This window comes from Oncorhynchus mykiss, chromosome 27 (genome assembly GCF_013265735.2).
Source record: "Oncorhynchus mykiss isolate Arlee chromosome 27, USDA_OmykA_1.1, whole genome shotgun sequence".
NCBI lineage: Eukaryota > Metazoa > Chordata > Actinopteri > Salmoniformes > Salmonidae > Oncorhynchus > Oncorhynchus mykiss.
Genome location: NC_048591.1, coordinates 43,042,627 through 43,065,594, shown reverse-complemented (window position 1 = coordinate 43,065,594; position 22,968 = coordinate 43,042,627). Strand labels below are relative to the sequence as shown.

At 49.3% G+C, this 22,968-nt stretch overlaps 1 protein-coding gene across 2 annotated transcripts in view; it reads right to left on the bottom strand.

Moving 5' to 3' along the window:
- The window catches only part of LOC110508072 (syntaxin-1A), a 190,720-nt gene that overhangs the window by 16,084 nt on the left and 151,668 nt on the right, over positions 1–22,968 (bottom strand). For both annotated transcript variants that reach the window (XM_036965669.1, XM_036965670.1), the window contains exons 5-6: positions 16,708–16,781; positions 13,430–13,538 (exon numbers count right to left, since the gene is read on the bottom strand). In XM_036965669.1, the coding sequence (XP_036821564.1) occupies positions 13,430–13,538; positions 16,708–16,781 (183 nt within the window). The remainder of the gene's footprint in view (positions 1–13,429; positions 13,539–16,707; positions 16,782–22,968) is intronic.

The following is a 22,968-nucleotide window of genomic DNA, read 5'->3' as shown; positions in this document are numbered from 1 at the left end:
CCTCCCTCTCCACCTCAGTCTCCACCTCAGTCTCCACCTCCCTCTCCACCTGTCTCCATTCAGTCTCCACCTGTCTTCACCTCAGTCTCCATTAAGTCTCCACCTGTCTCCATTCAGTCTTCATCTCCCTCTCCACCTCAGTCTCCAATCAGTCTCCACCTCAGTCTCCACCTCAGTCTCCATTCAGTCTCCATTCAGTCTCCACTTCAGTCTCCATTCAGTCTCCACCTCAGTCTCCACCTCATTCTCCACCACAGTCTCTTATCAGTCTCCACCTCAGTCTCCACCGCAGTCTCCACCTCAGTCTCCGTCTCCATCTCCCTCTCCACCTCAGTCTCCAATCAGTCTCCACTTCCCTCTCCACCTCAGTCTTCACCTCCCTCTCCAACTGTCTCCACCTGTCTCAATTTAGTCTCCACCTCCCTCTCCACCTCAGTCTCCATCTCTACCTCCGTCTCCATCTCCCTCTCCACCTCAGTCTCCATTCAGTCTCCACTTCACTCTCCACATCAGTCTTCACCTCCCTCTCCACCTGTCTCCACCGCAGTCTCCACCTCAGTCTCCATTCAGTCTACACCTCAGTCTCCATTCAGTCTCCACCTCAGTATCCACCTCAGTCTCCATTCAGTCTACACCTCCGTCTCCACCTCAGTCTCCACCTCAGTCTCCACCTCAGTCTCCATTCAGTCTCCACCTCAGTCTCCACCTCCCTCTCCACCTCAGTCTTCACCTCCCTCTCCACCTGTCTCCATTCAGTCTCCATCTCCACCTCCGTCTCCACCTCCGTCTCCACCTGTCTCCATTCAGTCTCCACTTCAGTCTCCGCCTCAGTCTCCACCTGTCTCCATTCAGTCTCCACCTCCCTCTCCACCTCAGTCTCCATCTCTACCTCCGTCTCCGCTCCACCTCCACCTCAGTCTTCACTTCAGTCTCCACCTCAGTCTCCACCTCCCTCTCCACCTCCCTCTCCACCTGTCTCCATTCAGTCTCCACCTCCGTCTCCATCTCTCTCTCCACCTCCGTCTCTACCTCAGTCTCCACCTCAGTCTCCATCTCCCTCTCCACCTCCGTCTCCACCTCAGTCTCCACCTCCATCTCTGCTCCACCTCCACCTCAGTCTCCATCTCCCTCTCCACCTCAGTCTCCACCTCAGTCTCCACCTCCGTCTCCATCTCAGTCTTCACCTCCCTCTCCACCTTAGTCTCCCTCTCCATCTCCCTCTCCACCTCCGTCTCCACCTCAGTCTCCACCTCCGTCTCTGCTCCACCTCCACCTCAGTCTCCATCTCCCTCTCCACCTCAGTCTTCACCTCCCTCTCCACCTGTCTCCATTCAGTCTCCATCTCCACCTCCGTCTCCACCTCCGTCTCCACCTGTCTCCATTCAGTCTCCACTTCAGTCTCCGCCTCAGTCTCCACCTGTCTCCATTCAGTCTCCACCTCCCTCTCCACCTCAGTCTCCATCTCTACCTCCGTCTCCGCTCCACCTCCACCTCAGTCTTCACTTCAGTCTCCACCTCAGTCTCCACCTCCCTCTCCACCTCCCTCTCCACCTGTCTCCATTCAGTCTCCACCTCCGTCTCCATCTCTCTCTCCACCTCCGTCTCTACCTCAGTCTCCACCTCAGTCTCCATCTCCCTCTCCACCTCCGTCTCCACCTCAGTCTCCACCTCCATCTCTGCTCCACCTCCACCTCAGTCTCCATCTCCCTCTCCACCTCAGTCTCCACCTCAGTCTCCACCTCCGTCTCCATCTCAGTCTTCACCTCCCTCTCCACCTTAGTCTCCCTCTCCATCTCCCTCTCCACCTCCGTCTCCACCTCAGTCTCCACCTCCGTCTCTGCTCCACCTCCACCTCAGTCTCCATCTCCCTCTCCACCTCCCTCTCCATCTCAGTCTCCACCTCAGTCTCCACCTCCCTCTCCACCTCAGTCTTCACCTCCCTCTCCACCTGTCTCCATTCAGTCTCCATCTTCCTCTCCACCTCCGTCTCCACCTGTCTCCATTCAGTCTCCACCTCAGTCTCCACCTGTGTCCACCTCAGTCTACACCTCCCTCTCCACCTCAGTCTCCATCTCTACCTCCGTCTCCGCTCCACCTCCACCTCAGTCTTCACTTCAGTCTCCACCTCAGTCTCCACCTCCCTCTCCACCTGTCTCCATTCAGTCTCCACCTCAGTCTCCATCTCCACCTCCGTCTCCATCTCTCTCTCCACCTCCGTCTCTGCTCCGTCTCCACCTCCGTCTCTGCTCCCTCTCCACCTCAGTCTCCACCTCAGTCTCCACCTCCCTCTCCACCTTAGTCTCCCTCTCCACCTCCGTCTCTGCTCCACCTCCACCTCAGTCTCCATCTCCCTCTCCACCTCCCTCTCCACCTCAGTCTCCACCTCAGTCTCCACCTCAGTCTCCACCTCCGTCTCCATCTCAGTCTTCACCTCCCTCTCCACCTTAGTCTCCCTCTCCATCTCCGTCTCCATCTCTGTCTCCGTCTACGTATACCTTAGTCGCCAGCTCCCTCTCCACATCCCTGTATACTTGTCTCCACCTGGAAGGACCGACCATTCCATGACATCAACATATAGTTGTAACCACGGTTTCAGGCTGTGTTTGTTTACAATTTTTATTTTATTTTTTACCTTTATTTAACTAGGCAAGTCAGTTAAGAACAAATTCTTATTTTCAATGAAAGCCTAGGAACAGTAACAGCCAACAATGCTTATACAAGCTTATATTTTGGGTTCTGATGGGGTATGTCAGTTGAACTAAGCTTGTGAAGAGAAGTTATATTCTTCAAGAAGGTATATATCATGAATTTAAAAGTAAAAAAAAAAAAATGGATGTACCAACTGCTGATTGCCCCTTTAATCACCTGTCTCTCCTGGACCAGGCTTCATGAGACCATGCTCAGGACTGGGACAGGAGGAGAGGCTGGATCTAATGTATGTGTGTGTGTGTGTGTGTGTCTGGGGGTCAGGGTTGGGGCTCCCAGGCAGTGGCTGTGATGGTGAGTAATAGTGGTCGGGGGGTCAGGGCCCATGATTACCTTCCTGGCCAGAATACTGATGCAGCTGCCCTCTGATAGATACCAGTGTGTGTGTGTGTGTGCGTCACGGGACAATCACTCAAATGAGGAGAGGGAGAGAGGACAGATAGAGATGACGCCACTCTCGCAGCCCTCCAAATGTACCCCTCATAACATTCATCTCTCGCAACTTGGGTTTCACAAGATGCAATTGCCTCTCTCTCTGTTTCTCTCTCTCTCTCCTCCACCCCTCAATCTCTCCGTTTCTATCTCTCTCTCTCTCCTCCACCCCTCCATCTCTGTTTCTCACTCTCTCTCTCCTCCATCTCTGTTTCTCTCTCTCTCTCCTCCACCCCTCAATCTCTCTGTTTCTATCTCTCTCCTCCACCCCTCCATCTCTGTTTCTCTCTCTCTCCTCCACCCCTCCATCTCCATTTCTCTCTCTCTCCTCCACCCCTCCACCTCTGTTTCTCTCTCTCCCCTCCACCCCTCCATCTCCATTTCTCTCTCGCTCTCCTCCACCCCTCAATCTCTGTATCTCTCTCTCTCTCCTCCATCTCTCTGTTTCTCTCTCTTTCTTTCCTCCACCCCTCCATCTCTGTTTCTCTCTCTCCTCCACCCCTCCATCTCTGTTTCTCTCTCTCTCTCCTCCATCTCTCTGTTTCTCTCTCTCTCTCCTCCACCCCCCAATCTCTGTTTCTCTCTCTCTCGCTCTCCTCCATCTCTCTGTTTCTATCTCTCTCTCTCCCCTCCACCCCTCCATCTCTGTTTCTCTCTCTCTCCTCCACCCCTCCATCTCTGTTTCTCTCTCTCTCTCCTCCACCCCTCCATCTCTGTTTCTCTCTCTCTCTCCTCCATCTCTCTGTTTCTCTCTCTCTCTCCTCCACCCCTCCATCTCTGTTTATCTCTCTCTCTCCTCCACCCCTCCATCTCTGTTTCTCTCTCTCTCCTCCATCTCTCTGTTTCTCTCTCTCTCCTCTACCCCTCCATCTCTGTTTCTCTCTCTCTCCTCCACCCCTCAATCTCTGTTTCTCTCTCTCTCCTCCACCCCTCCATCTCTGTTTATCTCTCTCTCTCCTCCACCCCTCAATCTCTGTTTATCTCTCTCTCTCCTCCACCCCTCCATCTCTGTTTCTCTCTCTCTCCTCCATCTCTCTGTTTCTCTCTCTCCTCCACCCCTCCATCTCTGTGTATCTCTCTCTCTCCTCCACCCCTCAATCTCTGTTTCTCTCTCTCTCCTCCACCCCTTAATCTCTGTTTATCTCTCTCTCCTCCACCCCTCCATCTCTGTTTCTCTCTCTCTCTCCTCCATCTCTCTGTTTCTCTCTCTCTCTCCTCCACCCTTCAATCTCTGTTTCTCTCTCTCTCTCTCCTCCATCTCTCTGTTTCTCTCTCTCTCTCTCTCTCTCTCATCGCTCTGTTTCTCTCTCTCTCTCTCCATTTTGGTTGATTACTGAATGTACTAAAATCACATTTACCAAGGCTAAATTTAAACCTTATTGGTGAGGTCAACCTCATAACAGGCCATAGCATGGAAGAGACCGGCACAACAGACTGCCTGGGGGGTAAGTCAAGGAGATGGTACATCATCCTTCGTTGACCCTATGACAGGCGCTGAAGGAGGCTCTGGTAGGTTACCATGGAGACCATAACACAGACAAACCCAACATGACTCTGTGAAGTCCCCAAACGGCTGACTGAAATCACGATATATTAAATATAAGTTTTATATGACTGATATCATTCAAAAAGACCCAACAAAAAGGTTCCACCTGTTAACAGAAAGTGTGCGTTACAGCAATAGTATCTGTGTGTGTGTGTACGGTGTAGATTGTGACATCATACGCTCATTACCCGTGTAAATTCATGCGTGTGTAGGATATATTAGACATGTTAAATCGACGGTAAGAGGGAATGTTTCAACAAACAGCATCGCTCTCGGTGTCGAGCCACGCGTGAAAGTGGAGAGCACAAGTCCTAATGAATATGTGTATGCAATATGCATTCAGATGGATGCGTGACCCTTGGCCTAGTGCGAAGGAATCTACATTAAAATGAGCCCCATTAAGCACAGTATATATATTCAACTCCTGGGACTCGTGTTGCTGTTATATTAAAGTTAAAGTTGCCTAGACCTAAACCTTTCTGTGTTCATATACAGCACCAGTCAAAAGTTTGGACACACCAACTCATATTCTAATTATTATATATATATATTTTTTTTTAAAACTATTTTCTATGTTGTAGAATTAATAGTGAAGACATCAAAACTATGAAATAACACAAATGGAATCATGTAGTAACCAAAAAAGTGTTAAACAAATCAAAATATATTTTAGATTATAGATTCTTCAAAGTAGCCACCCTTTGTCTTGGCGACAGATTTGCACACACTTTGCACACTCAGCTTCACCTGGAATGCTTTTCCAACAGTCTTGAAGGATTCCCACATATGCTAAGCACTTGTTGGCTGCTTTTCCATCACTCTGTAGTCCAACTCATCCCAAACCATCTCAATTTGGTTGAGGTTGGGGGATTGTGGAAGCCAGGTCATCTGATGCAGCACTCCATCACTCTCCTTCTTGGTCAAATAGCCCTTACACAGCCTGGATGTGTGTTTTGGGTCATTGTCCTGTTGAAAAACTAATTATAGTCCCACTAAGCGCAAATCAGATGGGACGGCATATAGCTGCAGAATGCTGTGGTAGCCATGCTGGTTAAGTGTGCCTTGAATTCTAAATAAATCACAGACAGTGTCACCAGCAAAGCACCCCCACACCAACACACCTCCTCCTCCATGCTTCACGGTGGGAACCACATATGCGGATTTCATCCGTTCACCTACTCTGCGTCTCACAAAGACATGGCGGTTGGAACCCCCCAAAAAACTCATAAGACCAAAGGACAGATTTCAACCAGTCTAATGTCCATTGCTCGTGTTTCTTGGCCCAAACAAGTCTCATCCTCTTATTGGTGTCCTTTAGTAAAGGTTTCTTTGCAGCAATTCGACCATGAAGGCCTGATTCACGCAGTCTCCTCTGAATAGTTAATGTTGAGATATGTCTGTCACTTGAACTCTGTGAAGCATTTATTTGGGCTACAATTTCTGAATTTCCAATTAACTTATCCTCTGCAGCAGAGGTAACTCTGGGTCTTCCTTTCCTGTGGCGGTCCTCGTGAGAGACAGTTTCATCATAGCGCTTGATGGTTTTTGCGACTGCACTTGAATAAACTTTAAAAGTTCTTGAAATTTTCCAGATTGACTGACCTTCATGTCTTAAGATGGGCTGTAATTTCTCTTTGCTTATTTGAGCTGTTCTTGCCATAATATGGACTTGGTCTTTTACCAAATAGGGCTATATTCTGTATACCAACCCTACCTTGTGACAACACAGCTGATTGGCTCAAACGCATTAAGAAGGAAATCAATTCCACAAATGAACTCTTAACAAGGCACACCTGTTAATTGAAATGCATTCCAGGTGACAACCTTATGAAGCTGGTTGTGGGAATGCCAAGAGTGTGCAAGGCAAAGGGTGGCTACTTTGAAGAATCTAAAATCTAAAATATATTTTTGATTCGTTTAACATTTTTTTGGTTACTACAGGTTTCCATATGTGTTATTTCATAGTTTTGATGTCTTCACTACTATACTACAACATAGAAAATAGTACAAATAAAGAAAAACTTATGACTGGTAGTGTACATCAGCACTCGTTTGTCTTGAGATATCTGTTAATTAAAATAGTTGAATCATGTTTCCTTGTGTAGCCTTAAGGAAAGCAACTTTTAATGTCGTCTGAATGGCCGGGTGTCTACAAAACATCTGAGAGGATCAAAAGAACAGGAGAAAGTGGATGGTGCATTAGTTCTGGTTGTACATCTCATTCTGTATTCTAAACTCATCTCTAACAAGCTGCAAAAGAGAATGAGATCCTTGAAGTAGGTTAATTTGCTGAGGACACTGTCATTTGTCCCCATGATTGCTGAATACACGGACGGCTGAACAGGACCAGTGATGTAAAATACAGCACCTTCAGAAAGTATTCATACACCTTCATTTAACATTTATTTAACTAGGCAAGTCAGTTTAAGAACAAATTCTTATTTACAATGTTGGCCTGGGAACAGTGGGTTAACTACCTTGTTCAGGAGCCTCCTCTAACCACTAGGCTACCTGCCTCTAACCACTAGGCTACCTGCCTCCTCTAACCACTAGGCTACCTGCCTCCTCTAACCACTAGGCTACCTGCCTCTAACCACTAGGCTACCTGCCTCTCTAACCACTAGGCTACCTGCCTCTAACCACTAGGCTACCTGATGGTTACTGGTCCAACACTCAAACCACTAGGCTACCTGCTGGTTACTGGCCCAACGCTCTAACCACTAGGCTACCTGCTGGTTACTGGTCCAACACTCTAACCACTAGGCTACCTGCCTCTCTAACCACTAGGCTACCTGCCTCTAACCACTAGGCTACCTGCTGGTTACTGGTCCAACACTCTAACCACTAGGCTACCTGCCTCTCTAACCACTAGGCTACCTGCCTCTAACCACTAGGCTACCTGATGGTTACTGGTCCAACACTCTAACCACTAGGCTACCTGCTGGTTACTGGTCCAACACTCGAACCACTAGGCTACCTGCCTCTAACCACTAGGCTACCTGCCTCTAACCACTAGGCTACCTGCCTCTTCTAACCACTAGGCTACCTGCCTCTAACCACTAGGCTACCTGCCTCCTCTAACCACTAGGCTACCTGCCTCCTCTAACCACTAGGCTACCTGCCTCTAACCACTAGGCTACCTGCCTCTCGAACCTCTAGGCTGCCTGCCTCTAACCACTAGGCTACCTGCTGGTTACTGGTCCAACGCTCTAACCACTAGGCTACCTGCTGGTTACTGGCCCAACGCTCTAACCACTAGGCTACCTGCCCAACGTTCTAACCACTAGACTACATGCTGGTTACTGGCCCAACGCTCTAACCACTAGACTACCTGCTGGTTACTGGCCCAACGCTCTAACCACTAGACTACCTGCTGGTTACTGGCCCAACACTCTAACCACTAGGCTACCTGCCTCTAACCACTAGGCTACCTGCCTCTCTAACCACTAGGCTACCTGCCTCTAACCACTAGGCTACCTGCTGGTTACTGGTCCAACGCTCTAACCACTAGGCTACCTGCTGGTTACTGGCCCAACGCTCTAACCACTAGGCTACCTGCCCAACGTTCTAACCACTAGACTACCTGCTGGTTACTGGCCCAACGCTCTAACCACTAGACTACCTGCTGGTTACTGGCCCAACACTCCAACCACTAGGCTACCTGCCTCTAACCACTAGGCTACCTGCTGGTTACTGGTCCAACGCTCTAACCACTAGGCTACCTGCTGGTTACTGGCCCAACGCTCTAACCACTAGGCTACCTGCCCAACGTTCTAACCACTAGACTACCTGCTGGTTACTGGCCCAACGCTCTAACCACTAGACTACCTGCTGGTTACTGGCCCAACACTCTAACCACTAGACTACCTGCTGGTTACTGGTCCAACGCTCTAACCACTAGGCTACCTGCTGGATACTGGCCCAACTCTCTAACCACTAGGCTACCTGCCTCTAACCACTAGGCTACCTGCTGGTTACTGGCCCAACGCTCTAACCACTAGGCTACCTGCCCAACGTTCTAACCACTAGACTACCTGCTGGTTACTGGCCCAACGCTCTAACCACTAGACTACCTGCTGGTTACTGGCCCAACACTCTAACCACTAGGCTACCTGCCTCGAACCACTAGGCTACCTGCCTCTCCAACCACTAGGCTACCTGCCTCTAACCACTAGGCTACCTGCTGGTTACTGGTCCAACGCTCTAACCACTAGGCTACCTGCTGGTTACTGGCCCAACGCTCTAACCACTAGGCTACCTGCCCAACGTTCTAACCACTAGACTACCTGCTGGTTACTGGCCCAACACTCTAACCACTAGACTACCTGCTGGTTACTGGTCCAACGCTCTAACCACTAGGCTACCTGCTGGATACTGGCCCAACGCTCTAACCACTAGACTACCTGCTGGTTACTGGCCCAACGCTCTAACCACTAGACTACCTGCTGGTTACTGGTCCAACGCTCTAACCACTAGACTACCTGCTGGTTACTGGCCCAACGCTCTAACCACTAGGCTACCTGCTGGTTACTGGCCCAACGCTCTAACCACTAGACTACCTGCTGGTTATTGGCCCAACGCTCTAACCACGAGACTACCTGCTGGTTACTGGTCCAACTCTCTAACCTACCTGCTGGTTACTGGCCCAACGATCTAACCACTAGGCTACCTGTTTCTCCCCATTACTTCTACCTCTCTCTATGTATCACTCTGTCCCTCTGTCTAATCCTCTGCCTGCTGTTTCTTGATATCAGGCAGAACCACCTGTGACTACAGCAGCTGACAAGTAGGTTGGAGGTGACTCTGTTATAGGTAACAGGTACGTCTGCTTGCGTGTGTGTGTGTGTGTGTGTATTGCCATGCCAACCTGGGGAAGCTGGTCCTAACCCCAGGCTGACAGGGGCCATTTAATTATTATTATTATTTTTACATTTTACCTTTATTTAACTAGGCAAGTCAGTTAAGAACAAATTCTTATTTTCAATGACGGCCTAGGAACAGTCGGTTAACTGCCTTGTCAGCTCGGGGATTCGAACTTGCAACCTTTCAGTTACTAGTCCAACGCTCTAACCACTAGGCTACCCTGCCGCCCCCTTCCCCATACCAACCTGGGGAAGCTGGTGCTATGGAGCGTATAACCCATAGTGTGCCTGTTACAGAAACATAATACCTGACAAATCAGACGAGCTGTGTTCGAATACTCCTACTAACCATACTATTTGTGATGTAGATTGAGTATATAGTTTGCTTATTGGTCCTAGTATGGATATAGTTATGGTATGCCAAAAGTTCCAGGATGCAAAATATGAAGTGTACACGCAGAGGACACTATTTCCGTACTTTAGGGCCCATAAAGCAATTCTTCAGGAAATGGGCGAGGCTTCACATCGTTTTCAGATTTGAAGAAAACAGCAGAAAACATTCAGCTGAAGTCCGACGATACAAATTAATTTCTTTAAAACTAACGATGAAAAATGTGAAGAAAATGTTGAGCAATGTAATAAAGTAATGACTTTTCAAATAAGTTACGTTTACACGTTATGTTGGCTGACAATTTGTTAGCAACGCTGTCCTTACGAACCACATAGCATATCATTATATATTATATTATTATTATATTATTATTATATTATAATATTATCATATATCATAACAGCAGTATGTACCGGTATGTTAACTAACTACCTAACGTTAGTTGGCTACTTATACATCAAACTTGCCAGTATAATAACTATCTGCTATCTAACTAACTACCCAACGTTTATAGACCTGATTATTCCCGTCGTTCTTAGCTAAATGATATAGTATAGTCGTACAGTATAGTCGTAGTGCTTTCTCAATGGACATTCGGGTTCTTTCGTAAATTCTCTCTGGCTATCTACTCCGATTTCAGAGCACTCTCGTCTGAGTGTCCCAGAGCGCAGAATAATGAATTTACAAGCGCTCAACACACGTTGAATATTGCCGGTGTCAGTAAGAATTAGCAATTAGCAAGCTAGCCAACAATAGATTGGGTGCTTGACTGCAGTTGTAAGGTCAGAACGGTCAAATCAAACCAACTCCTCGGGCCAGAGCGTCCAGTGTGCGCTCTGAGAGTGAAAAGCTTTGAATTTACAAATGGACAATCTGACAACATTCTGAATTTACAAACAGACAATCTGACAACATTCTGAATTTACAAACAGACAATCTGACAACATTCTGAATTTACAAACGGACAATCTGACAACATTCTGAATTTACAAACAGACAATCTGACAACATTCTGAATTTACAAGCACTGGCACTCCAGATCGAATTTAAGAACACACCCAAAAGTTGTAAAATATCTAACTAGTCATTTGTTATGCTAACTAGCTAGCAAGAGGTTGCATAGCAACAGCATCAACTTCCGGTAGACAGGCGAAGAGCTAGTACGCAAAACTGAAATGAAACTGTTAGTTTACAGGATACTAAAATGAATTCATAGTATATACTCATTAAGTATGTTAGTGTGGGTATTGGAACACAGCTCTGGCCTGATCAGAGATCAGAAGGAAGCAGGCTGATCAGGACAGAAACAGGCTGGCACACTCACAACCACTCTGATCAGGAAAACACACGAAAACACACACACACACACGAAAACACACACACACACACGAAAACACACACACACACACACACACACACACACACACACACACACACACACACACACACACACACACACACACACACACACACGTGTGTTTGTCTGTGTGTGTGTGTGTGTGTGTGTGTGTGTGTGTGTGTGTGTGTGTGTGTGTCTCTACTCACTGATCTCCAGCTGAGGTGCATCTTTTAGTGGACAATACAGTGATGTTGAACTGAATCCGTGTAGTAGGTAGAGTACTGTACTACACTGATCTCCAGCTGTCTCTGGATACGTGTAGTAGGTAGAGTACTGTACTACACTGATCTCCAGCTGTCTCTGAATACTTGTAGTAGGTAGAGTACTGTACTCACTGATCTCCAGCTGTCTCTGAATACGTGTAGTAGGTAGAGTACTGTACTACACTGATCTCCAGCTGTCTCTGGATACGTGTAGTAGGTAGAGTACTGTACTCACTGATCTCCAGCTGTCTCTGGATACGTGTAGTAGGTAGAGTACTGTACTCACTGATCTCCAGCTGTCTCTGGATACGTGTAGTAGGTAGAGTACTGTACTACACTGATCTCCAGCTGTCTCTGGATACGTGTAGTAGGTAGAGTACTGTACTCACTGATCTCCAGCTGTCTCTGGATACGTGTAGTAGGTAGAGTACTGTACTCACTGATCTCCAGCTGTCTCTGGATACGTGTAGTAGGTAGAGTACTGTACTCACTGATCTCCAGCTGTCTCTGGATACGTGTAGTAGGTAGAGTACTGTACTCACTAATCTCCAGCTGTCTCTGGATACGTGTAGTAGGTAGAGTACTGTACTCACTGATCTCCAGCTGTCTCTGGATACGTGTAGTAGGTAGAGTACTGTACTACACTGATCTCCAGCTGTCTCTGGATACGTGTAGTAGGTAGAGTACTGTACTCACTGATCTCCAGCTGTCTCTGGATACGTGTAGTAGGTAGAGTACTGTACTACACTGATCTCCAGCTGTCTCTGGATACGTGTAGTAGGTAGAGTACTGTACTCACTGATCTCCAGCTGTCTCTGGATACGTGTAGTAGGTAGAGTACTGTACTACACTGATCTCCAGCTGTCTCTGGATACGTGTAGTAGGTAGAGTACTGTACTCACTGATCTCCAGCTGTCTCTGGATACGTGTAGTAGGTAGAGTACTGTACTACACTGATCTCCAGCTGTCTCTGGATACGTGGAGTAGGTAGAGTACTGTACTCACTAATCTCCAGCTGTCTCTGGATACGTGGAGTAGGTAGAGTACTGTACTCACTGATCTCCAGCTGTCTCTGGATACGTGTAGTAGGTAGAGAGAGTACTGTACTCACTGATCTCCAGCTGTCTCTGGATACGTGTAGTAGGTAGAGTACTGTACTCACTGATCTCCAGCTGTCTCTGGATACGTGTAGTAGGTAGAGAGAGTACTGTACTCACTGATCTCCAGCTGTCTCTGGATACGTGTAGTAGGTAGAGTACTGTACTCACTGATCTCCAGCTGTCTCTGGATACGTGTAGTAGGTAGAGTACTGTACTCACTGATCTCCAGCTGTCTCTGGATACGTGGAGTAGGTAGAGTACTGTACTCACTGATCTCCAGCTGTCTCTGGATACGTGTAGTAGGTAGAGAGAGTACTGTACTCACTGATCTCCAGCTGTCTCTGGATACGTGTAGTAGGTAGAGAGAGTACTGTACTCACTGATCTCCAGCTGTCTCTGGATACGTGTAGTAGGTAGAGTACTGTACTCACTGATCTCCAGCTGTCTCTGGATACGTGTAGTAGGTAGAGTACTGTACTACACTGATCTCCAGCTGTCTCTGGATATGTGTAGTAGGTAGAGTACTGTACTCACTGATCTCCAGCTGTCTCTGGATACGTGTAGTAGGTAGAGTACTGTACTCACTGATCTCCAGCTGTCTCTGGATACGTGGAGTAGGTAGAGTACTGTACTCACTGATCTCCAGCTGTCTCTGGATACGTGTAGTAGGTAGAGTACTGTACTACACTGATCTCCAGCTGTCTCTGGATATGTGTAGTAGGTAGAGTACTGTACTCACTGATCTCCAGCTGTCTCTGGATACGTGTAGTAGGTAGAGTACTGTACTCACTGATCTCCAGCTGTCTCTGAATACGTCCCTTGCAGCGCTCCCTGTAGTCTGACTGGGTGGCGTTGTACTCTGACATCACCTCCACAAACTTACGGGACAGAGTGGAGTGCTGTGGGAGACAGGGGAGAGACGGGGAGACAGGGGGGAGACAGGGAGACGGGAGAGAGACAGGAGGACGGGAGAGACGGGGAGACAGGGGGATGGGAGAGAGACAGGAGGACGGGAGAGACGGGGAGACAGGGGGATGGGAGAGAGACAGGGGGACGGGAGAGACGGGGGAGAGACAGGGAGACAGGGGGACGGGAGAGACGTGGAGACAGGGGGATGGGAGAGAGACAGGGGGATGGAAGAGACGGGGGAGAGACGGGGAGACAGGGGGACGGGAGAGACGGGGATGGGAGAGAGACAGGGGGACGGGAGAGACGGGGAGACAGGGGGACGGGAGAGACGGGGGAGAGACGGGGAGACAGAGGGACGGGAGAGACGGGGGAGAGACGGGGAGACAGGGGGATGGGAGAGAGACAGGGGGACGGGAGAGACGGGGAGACAGGGGGACGGGAGAGACGGGGAAGAGACGGGGAGACAGGGGGACGGGAGAGACGGGGAGACAGGGGGACGGGAGAGACGGGGGAGAGACGGGGAGACAGGGGGACGGGAGAGACGGGGAAGAGACGGGAAGACAGGGGGACGGGAGAGACGGGGAGACAGGGGGACGGGAGAGACGGGGGAGAGACGGGGAGACAGGGGGACGGGAGAGACGGGGAAGAGACGGGGACACAGGGGGACGGGAGAGACGGGGAGACAGGGGGATGGGAGAGAGACAGGGGGACGGGAGAGACGGAGGGACAGGGGAACGGGAGAGACGGGGAGACAGGGGAACGGGAGAGACGGGGAGACAGGGGGACGGGAGAGACGGGGGAGAGACGGGGAGACAGGGGGATGGGAGAGACGGGGAGACAGGAGAGAGACGGGGAGACGGGGATGGGAGAGAGACAGGGGGACGGGAGAGACAGGGGGACGGGAGAGACGGGGAGACAGGGGGATGGGAGAGAGACAGGGGGACGGGAGATACAGGGGAGAAACAGGGGGACGGGAGAGAGGGAGAGACAGGGGGACGGGAGAGACGGGGGAGAGACAGGGGGACGGGAGATACAGGGGAGAGACAGGAGGACGGGAGAGAGGGAGAGACAGGGGGACGGGAGAGACGCAGGGAGACACAGGGGGACGGGAGAGACAGGGGGACGGGAGATACAGGGGAGAAACAGGGGGACGGGAGATACAGGAGAGAGACAGGGGGACAGGAGATACAGGGGAGAGACAGGGGGACGGAAGATACAGGGGAGAAACAGGGGGATGGGAGATACAGGAGAGAGACAGGGGGACAGGAGATACAGGGGAGAAACAGGGGAGAGATGGGGAGATGGGAGAGATGTGGAGACAGGGGACGGGGGACAGGGGAGAGACAGGGGGACAGGAGATACAGGGGAGAAACAGGGGAGAGATGGGGAGATGGGGGACGGAGGACAGGGGAGAGACAGGGGGATGGGAGAGACGGGGGAGAGACAGGGGGACGGGAGAGACAGGGGGACGGGAGATACAGGGGAGAGACAGGGGGACGGGAGATACAGTGGAGAAACAGGGGAGAGATGGGGAGATGGGAGAGATGGGGAGATGGGGGACGGAGGACAGGGGAGAGACAGGGGGATGGGAGAGACGGGGGAGAGACAGGGGGACGGGAGAGACAGGGGGGAGACAGGGGGACGGGAGAGACGGGGGAGAGACAGGGGGACGGGAGAGACAGGGGGACGGGAGATACAGGGGAGAAACAGGGGGACGGGAGATACAGGAGAGAGACAGGGGGACAGGAGATACAGGGGAGAAACAGGGGAGAGATGGGGAGATGGGAGAGATGGGGAGACGGGGGATGGAGGACAGGGGAGAGACAGGGGGACGGGAGATACAGGGGAGAGACAGGGGAGAGATGGGGAGATGGGAGAGATGGGGAGACGGGGGATGGAGGACAGGAGAGAGACAGGGGGACAGGAGATACAGGGGAGAAACAGGGGAGAGATGGGGAGATGGGAGAGATGGGGAGACGGGGGACGGAGGACAGGGGAGAGACAGGGGGACGGGACTTTCACTATTTGCACATCATTACAACACTGTATGAGACATTTGAAATGTCTTTATTATTTTGGAACTTCTGTGAGTGTAATGTTTACTGTTTAGTTATTATTGTTTATTTCACTTTATCTTATTATCTACTTGCTTGGCAATGTTAACATACAATATGTTTCTCATGTCAATAAAGTCCCTTGAATTGAGAGGAGGAGGCAGGGAGACAGGTCCGTTAAGATCATTGTCTCCTCTCTCCTGCCTCCTCTCTCCTGCCTCCTCTCTCCTGCCTCCTCTCTCCTGACTCCTCTCTCCTGCCTCCTGTCTCCTCTCACCGGGCTCCTCTCTCCTGACTCCTCTCTCCTGTCTCCTCTCACCTGACTCCGCTCTCCTGCCTCCTCTCTCCTGCCTCCTCTATCCAGCCTCCTCTCTCCTGCCTCCTCTCTCCTGTCTCCTCTCACCTGACTCCTCTCCCCTGACTCCTCTCTCCAGCCTCCTCTCTCCTGCCTCCTCTCTGCTGACTCCTCTCTCCTGACTCCTCTCACCTGCCTCCTCTCACCTGACTCCTCTCACCTGACTCCTCTCACCTGCCTCCTCTCACCTGCCTCCTCTCTGCTGACTCCTCTCTCCTGCCTCCTCTCGCCTGATTCCTCTCTGCTGACTCCTCTCACCTGACTCCTCTCTCCTGACTCCTCTCACCTGACTCCTCTCTCCTGCCTCCTCTCACCTGACTCCTCTCACCTGACTCCTCTCTCCTGCCTCCTCTCACCTGACTCCTCTCTCCTGCCTCCTCTCACCTGACTCCTCTCTGCTGACTCCTCTCACCTGACTCCTCTCTGCTGACTCCTCTCTCCTGCCTCCTCTCTCCTGACTCCTCTCTCCTGACTCCTCTCTGCTGCCTCCTCTCTCCTACCTCCTCTCACCTGACTCCTCTCTGCTGCCTCCTCTCTCCTGCCTCCTCTCACCTGACTCCTCTCACCTGCCTCCTCTCACCTGCCTCCTCTCACCTGACTCCTCTCACCTGCCTCCTCTCACCTGACTCCTCTCACCTGCCTCCTCTCTCCTGCTTCCTCTCTCCTGCCTCCTCTTCCGCTCCCTCACACATCCTTACATCTCTACCACTGCACTCTCTCCTCTTCTCACTTCCTCTCCTCCTGACTCACCTGTGTCTTGCGTATCCTCAGGTCAGCTGAAGACTTGTTCTGACTCTCCTCCTGCTCAATGGTCTGTTGGATACCTGCAGGAAGATAGAGGATACAGACCAGAAGACTTTGTGATTCCTTGGTAAAAGGGGGTTATGAAATCCGAAGACACGTTACGTTAACCGAGACATATTAAACCAATGATATTTACTGTTTCAAACAAGAACTTTCGCACTGCACAGGTCTGTATTTTTAGTGAAATAAACTTGCCTGAAAATCGACCCAATACCAACGGGGAAGTCTGCAGTGTTGAGAGCGGTTGTACGTCAATCTGTACGTCAAACCAAGCTCTTAACAGTGCCAGCCCGCTCTTAACCGTGCCAGCCCGTTCTTAACCGTGCCAGCCCGCTCTTAACCGTGCCAGCCCGCTCTTAACCGTGCCAGCCCGCTCTTAACCGTGCCAGCCCGCTCTTAACCGTGCCAGCCCGCCCTTCATTTGTGTTCAGTTCGAAACACCATAAGTTCTGCTAGAAACTGTACATCACAGACTGCAGGACCCAAATGCTGAAATGTCATCTCTGCATCCAACACCACCATACTACTGTAATGTCATCTCTGGATCCAACACCACCATACTACTGTAATGTCATCTCTGCATCCAACACCACCATACTACTGTAATGTCATCTCTGCATCCAACACCACCATACTACTGTAATGGCATCTCTGTATCCAACACCACCATATTACTGTAATGTCATCTCTGCATCCAACACCACCATATTACATATTACTGTAATGTCATCTCTGCATCCAACACCACCATATTACTGTAATGTCATCTCTGCATCCAACACCACCATATTACTGTAATGTCATCTCTGCATCCAACACCACCATATTACTGTAATGTCATCTCTCCATCCAACACCACCATACTACTGTAATGTCATCTCTGTATCCAACACCACCATATTACTGTAATGTCATCTCTGCACCCAACACCACAATATTACTGTAATGTCATCTCTGCATCCAACACCACCATATTACATACTACTGTAATGTCATCTCTCCATCCAACACCACCATATTACTGTAATGTCATCTCTCCATCCAACACCACCATACTACTGTAATGTCATCTCTGTATCCAACACCACCATATTACTGTAATGTCATCTCTGCACCCAACACCACCAAATTACTGTAATGTCATCTCTGCATCCAACACCACCATATTACATACTACTGTAATGTCATCTCTCCATCCAACACCACCATATTACTGTAATGTCATCTCTGCATCCAACACCACCATATTACTGTAATGTCATCTCTGCATCCAACACCACCATACTACTGTAATGTCATCTCTGCATCCAACACCACCATATTACTGTAATGTCATCTCTGCATCCAACACCACCATATTACTGTAATGTCATCTCTGCATCCAACACCACCATACTACTGTACTGTCATCTCTCCATCCAACACCACCATACTACTGTAATGTCATCTCTCCATCCAACACCACCATACTACTGTAATGTCATCTCTGCATCCAACACCACCATATTACTGTAATGTCATCTCTGCATCCAACACCACCATATTACTGTAATGTCATCTCTGCATCCAACACCACCATATTACTGTAATGTCATCTCTGCATCCAACACCACCATATTACTGTAATGTCATCTCTGCATCCAACACCACCATACTACTGTAATGTCATCTCTCCATCCAACACCACCATATTACTGTAATGTCATCTCTGCATCCAACACCACCATACTACTGTAATGTCATCCCTCCATCCAACACCACCATATTACTGTAATGTCATCTCTGTATCCAACACCACCATATTACTGTAATGTCATCTCTGTATCCAACACCACCATATTACTGTAATGTTGTCTCTCCATCCAACACCACCATATTACTGTAATGTTGTCTCTCCATCCAACACCACCATATTACATACTACTGTAATGTCAGTATGACCCTGTATATGTGTCATTTGATAAACAAGACCAGTCGCTGGGTGACTATTTGCTGACTACAGGGTGACTACGGTCCTCCTAGGATCTACACTACAGGGTGACTACGGTCCTCCTAGGGTCCACACTACAGGGTCCACACTATAGGGTCCTCCTAGGGTCCACACTATATACTGTCCTCCTAGGATCTACACTACAGGGTGACTACGGTCCTCCTAGGGTCCACACTACAGGATGACTACTATATTATTATACAGGGAGATGTTATATTATAGAGGCAGGGTAGATGTTATATTATAGAGGCAGGGGAGATGTTATATTATAGAGGCAGATGTTATATTATAGAGGCAGGGGAGATGCTATGTTATAGAGGCAGTGGAGATGCTATATTATAGAGGCATGGGAGATGCTATATTATAGAGGCAGGGGAGTTGCTATATTATAGAGGCATGGGAGCTGTTATATTATAGAGGCAGGGGAGATGCTATATTATAGAGGCAGGGGAGATGCTATATTATAGAGGCATGGGAGCTGTTATATTATAGAGGCAGGGGAGATGCTATGTTATAGAGGCAGATGTTATATTATAGAGGCAGATGTTATATTATAGAGGCAGGGGAGCTGTTAGATTATAGAGGCAGGGCAGATGTTATATTATAGAGGCAGGGGAGATGCTATATTATAGAGGCAGGGGAGATGCTATATTATAGAGGCATGGGAGCTGTTATATTATAGAGGCAGGGGAGCTGTTATATTATAGTGTTAGGGGAGATGCTATATTATAGAGGCAGGGGAGATGCTATATTATAGAGGCAGGGGAGATGCTATATTATAGAGGCATGGGAGCTGTTATATTATAGAGGCAGGGGAGATGCTATGTTATAGAGGCAGATGTTATATTATAGAGGCAGAGGCAGGTGTTATATTATAGAGGCAGGGGAGATGTTATATTATAGAGGCAGATGTTATATTATAGAGGCAGGGGAGCTGTTATATTATAGAGGCAGATGTTATATTATAGAGGCAGCTGTTATATTATAGAGGCAGGGGAGCTGTTATATTATAGAGGCAGATGTTATATTATAGAGGCAGATGTTATATTATAGAGGCAGGGGAGCTGTTAGATTATAGAGGCAGGGGAGATGCTATATTATAGAGGCAGGGGAGATGCTATATTATAGAGGCAGAGGCAGATGTTATATTATAGAGGCAGGGGGACATGTTAAATGCTAATTAGCCTCCTAGCACCTTTGTGGAGAGGCAGAAAATATTGAATATACACAACCCCCTAACACCCTCCATCAGAATACATAGTCTGACTGTAGATTGAGAGAGAATCGAAGAGAGGGGGAGAGGGATACTGAGACAGGGGGGGTGGGGGGGGGGGGGGGGAGAAGAGGGAGAGGAGGGAGATGTGGTGCACACCCAGAAAAATTTATTTTGTTTGGAGGTGCTGACTAACGGCGAATAAACTATAAGTCACACACACTCCCAGTCATTTATTGGGTATTTACCAACGTTTGGGGGTATCCCTGTGCCTTCTTCAGGGTGAAATGATAATAGGGTTTACTGTCAGACGTTTACACACATTCACACACACACACACACACACACACACACACAGACACACACACACACACACACACACACACACACACAGCTAAATGATAGTAGAGCGGAGACGGATAATTGCGCTCGTATCACACATCTCGGTGGTGCGATTAATACCCATCACACAAACTCAACCTGGCTGCTCATACACTATGTAAATGTGTGTGTCACCAACTCTGGAGCGAGTGACAGTAATCGTCCGTGCCCACCAGAGAGAATAATCCACCTGTGTAAATCGGGTTGTCTGTTACCTGCCAAGTTCTCTCTATTTCTCATGCGTTCATTCATTCATTCTCTCGCTCTCTGTTTTTCCCCCCAAACACCACTTTACATCAATTTGTATAGCAGGCCCTCGTGCCAAATTGAGTCGAAAGCTCTGCCTCTGTTTGATTGTCAATTAGGGTGTGCAGGGTGACTACGTGGTCTGTCGTATGGTCTCTCACTCTGTCTCTCTCTCCAGCTCTCTCATCTTCACACTGAAATGAATCCCAAGTGGAGAGTAGCATTATTTAACATCCATCTATATCCAAATACCCATAGACTGAACTGAATGTCTGAATATTGGGGAGGGGCCAGGTAGAATCTGCTGTATATTGGGGAGGGGCCAGGTAGAATCTGCTGTATATTGGGCAGGGACCAGGTAGAATCTGCTGTATATTGGGGAGGGGCCAGGTAGAATCTGCTGTATATTGGGGAGGGGCCAGGTAGAATCTGCTGTATATTGGGGAGGGGCCAGGTAGAATCTGTTGTATATTGGGGAGGGGCCAGGTAGAATCTGCTGTATATTGGGCAGGGGCCAGGTAGAATCTGCTGTATATTGGGGAGGGGCCAGGTAGAATCTGCTGTATATTGGGGAGGGGCCAGGTAGAATCTGCATTATATTGGGGAGGGGCCAGGTAGAATCTGTTGTATATTGGGCATGGGCCAGGTAGAATCTGCTGTATATTGGGGAGGGGCCAGGTAGAATCTGCTGTATATTGGGGAGGGGCCAGGTAGAATCTGCGTTATATTGGGGAGGGGCCAGGTAGAATCTGCATTGTATTAGGGAGGGGCCAGGTAGAATCTGCTGTATATTGGGGTAGGGCCAAGTAGAATCTGCTGTATATTGGGGAGGGGTCAGGTAGAATCTGCATTGTATTAGGGAGGGGCCAGGTAGAATCTGCATTGTATTAGGGAGGGGCCAGGTAGAATCTGCATTATATTGGGGAGGGGCCAGGTAGAATCTGCTGTATATTGGGGAGTGGCCAGGTAGAATCGGCGGTATGTTGGGGAGGGGCAGGTAAAATCTGCTGTATATTGGGGAGGGGCCAGGTAGAATCTGCAGTATATTAGGGAGGGGCCAGGTAGAATCTGCATTGTATTAGGGTGGGGCCAGGTAGAATCTGCTGTATATTGGGGTGGGGCCAGGTAGAATCTGCATTATATTGGGGAGGGGCCAGGTAGATTCTGCATTGAATTGGGGAGGGGCCAGGTAGAATCTGCATTATATTGGGGAGGGGCCAGGTAGAATCTGCATTATATTGGGGAGGGGCCAGGTAGAATCTGCTGTATATTGGGGTGGGGCCAGGTAAAATCTGCTGTATATTGGGGTGGGGCCAGGTAGAATCTGATGTATGTTGGGGAGGGGCCAGGTAGAATCTGCTGTATATTGGGGTGGGGCCAGGTAGAATCTGATGTATATTGGGGAGGGGCCAGATAGAATCTGCTGTATATTGGGGTGGGGCCAGGTAGAATCTGCTGTATATTGGGGAGGGGCCAGGTAGAATCTGCTGTATATTGGGGAGGGGCCAGGTAGAATCTGCATTATATTTTGGGAGGGGCCAGGTAGAATCTGCTGTATATTGGGGAGGGGCCAGGTAGAATCTGCATTATATTGGGAAGGGGCCAGGTAGAATCTGCATTATATTGGGAAGGGGCCAGGTAGAATCTGCATTATATTGGGGAGGGGCCAGGTAGAATATGCTGTATATTGGGGTAGGGCAGGTAAAATCTGCTGTATATTGGGGTGGGGCCAGGTAGAATCTGCTGTATGTTGGGGAGGGGCCAGGTAGAATCTGCTGTATATTGGGGTGGGGCCAGGTAGAATCTGATGTATATTGGGGAGGGGCCAGGTAGAATCTACATTGTATTAGGGAGGGGCCAGGTAGAATCTGCATTATATTGGGGAGAGGCCAGGTAGAATCTGCTGTATATTGGGGAGGGGCCAGGTAGAATCTGCTGTATATTGGGGAGGGGCCAGGTAGAATCTGCATTGTATTAGGGAGGGGCCAGGTAGAATCTGCATTATATTGGGGAGAGGCCAGGTAGAATCTGCATTGTATTAGGGAGGGGCCAGGTAGAATCTGCATTGTATTGGGGAGGGGCCAGGTAGAATCTGCATTGTATTAGGGAGAGGCCAGGTAGAATCTGCATTATATTGGGGAGAGGCCAGGTAGAATCTGATGTATATTGGGGAGGGGCCAGGTAGAATCTGCTGTATATTGGGGAGGGGCCAGGTAGAATATGCTGTATATTGGGGAGGGGCCAGGTAGAATCTGCTGTATATTGGGAAGGGGCCAGGTAGAATCTGCTGTATATTGGGGAGGGGCCAGGTAGAATCTGCATTATATTGGGGAGGGGCCAGGTAGAATCTGCTGTATATTGGGGAGGGGCCAGGTAG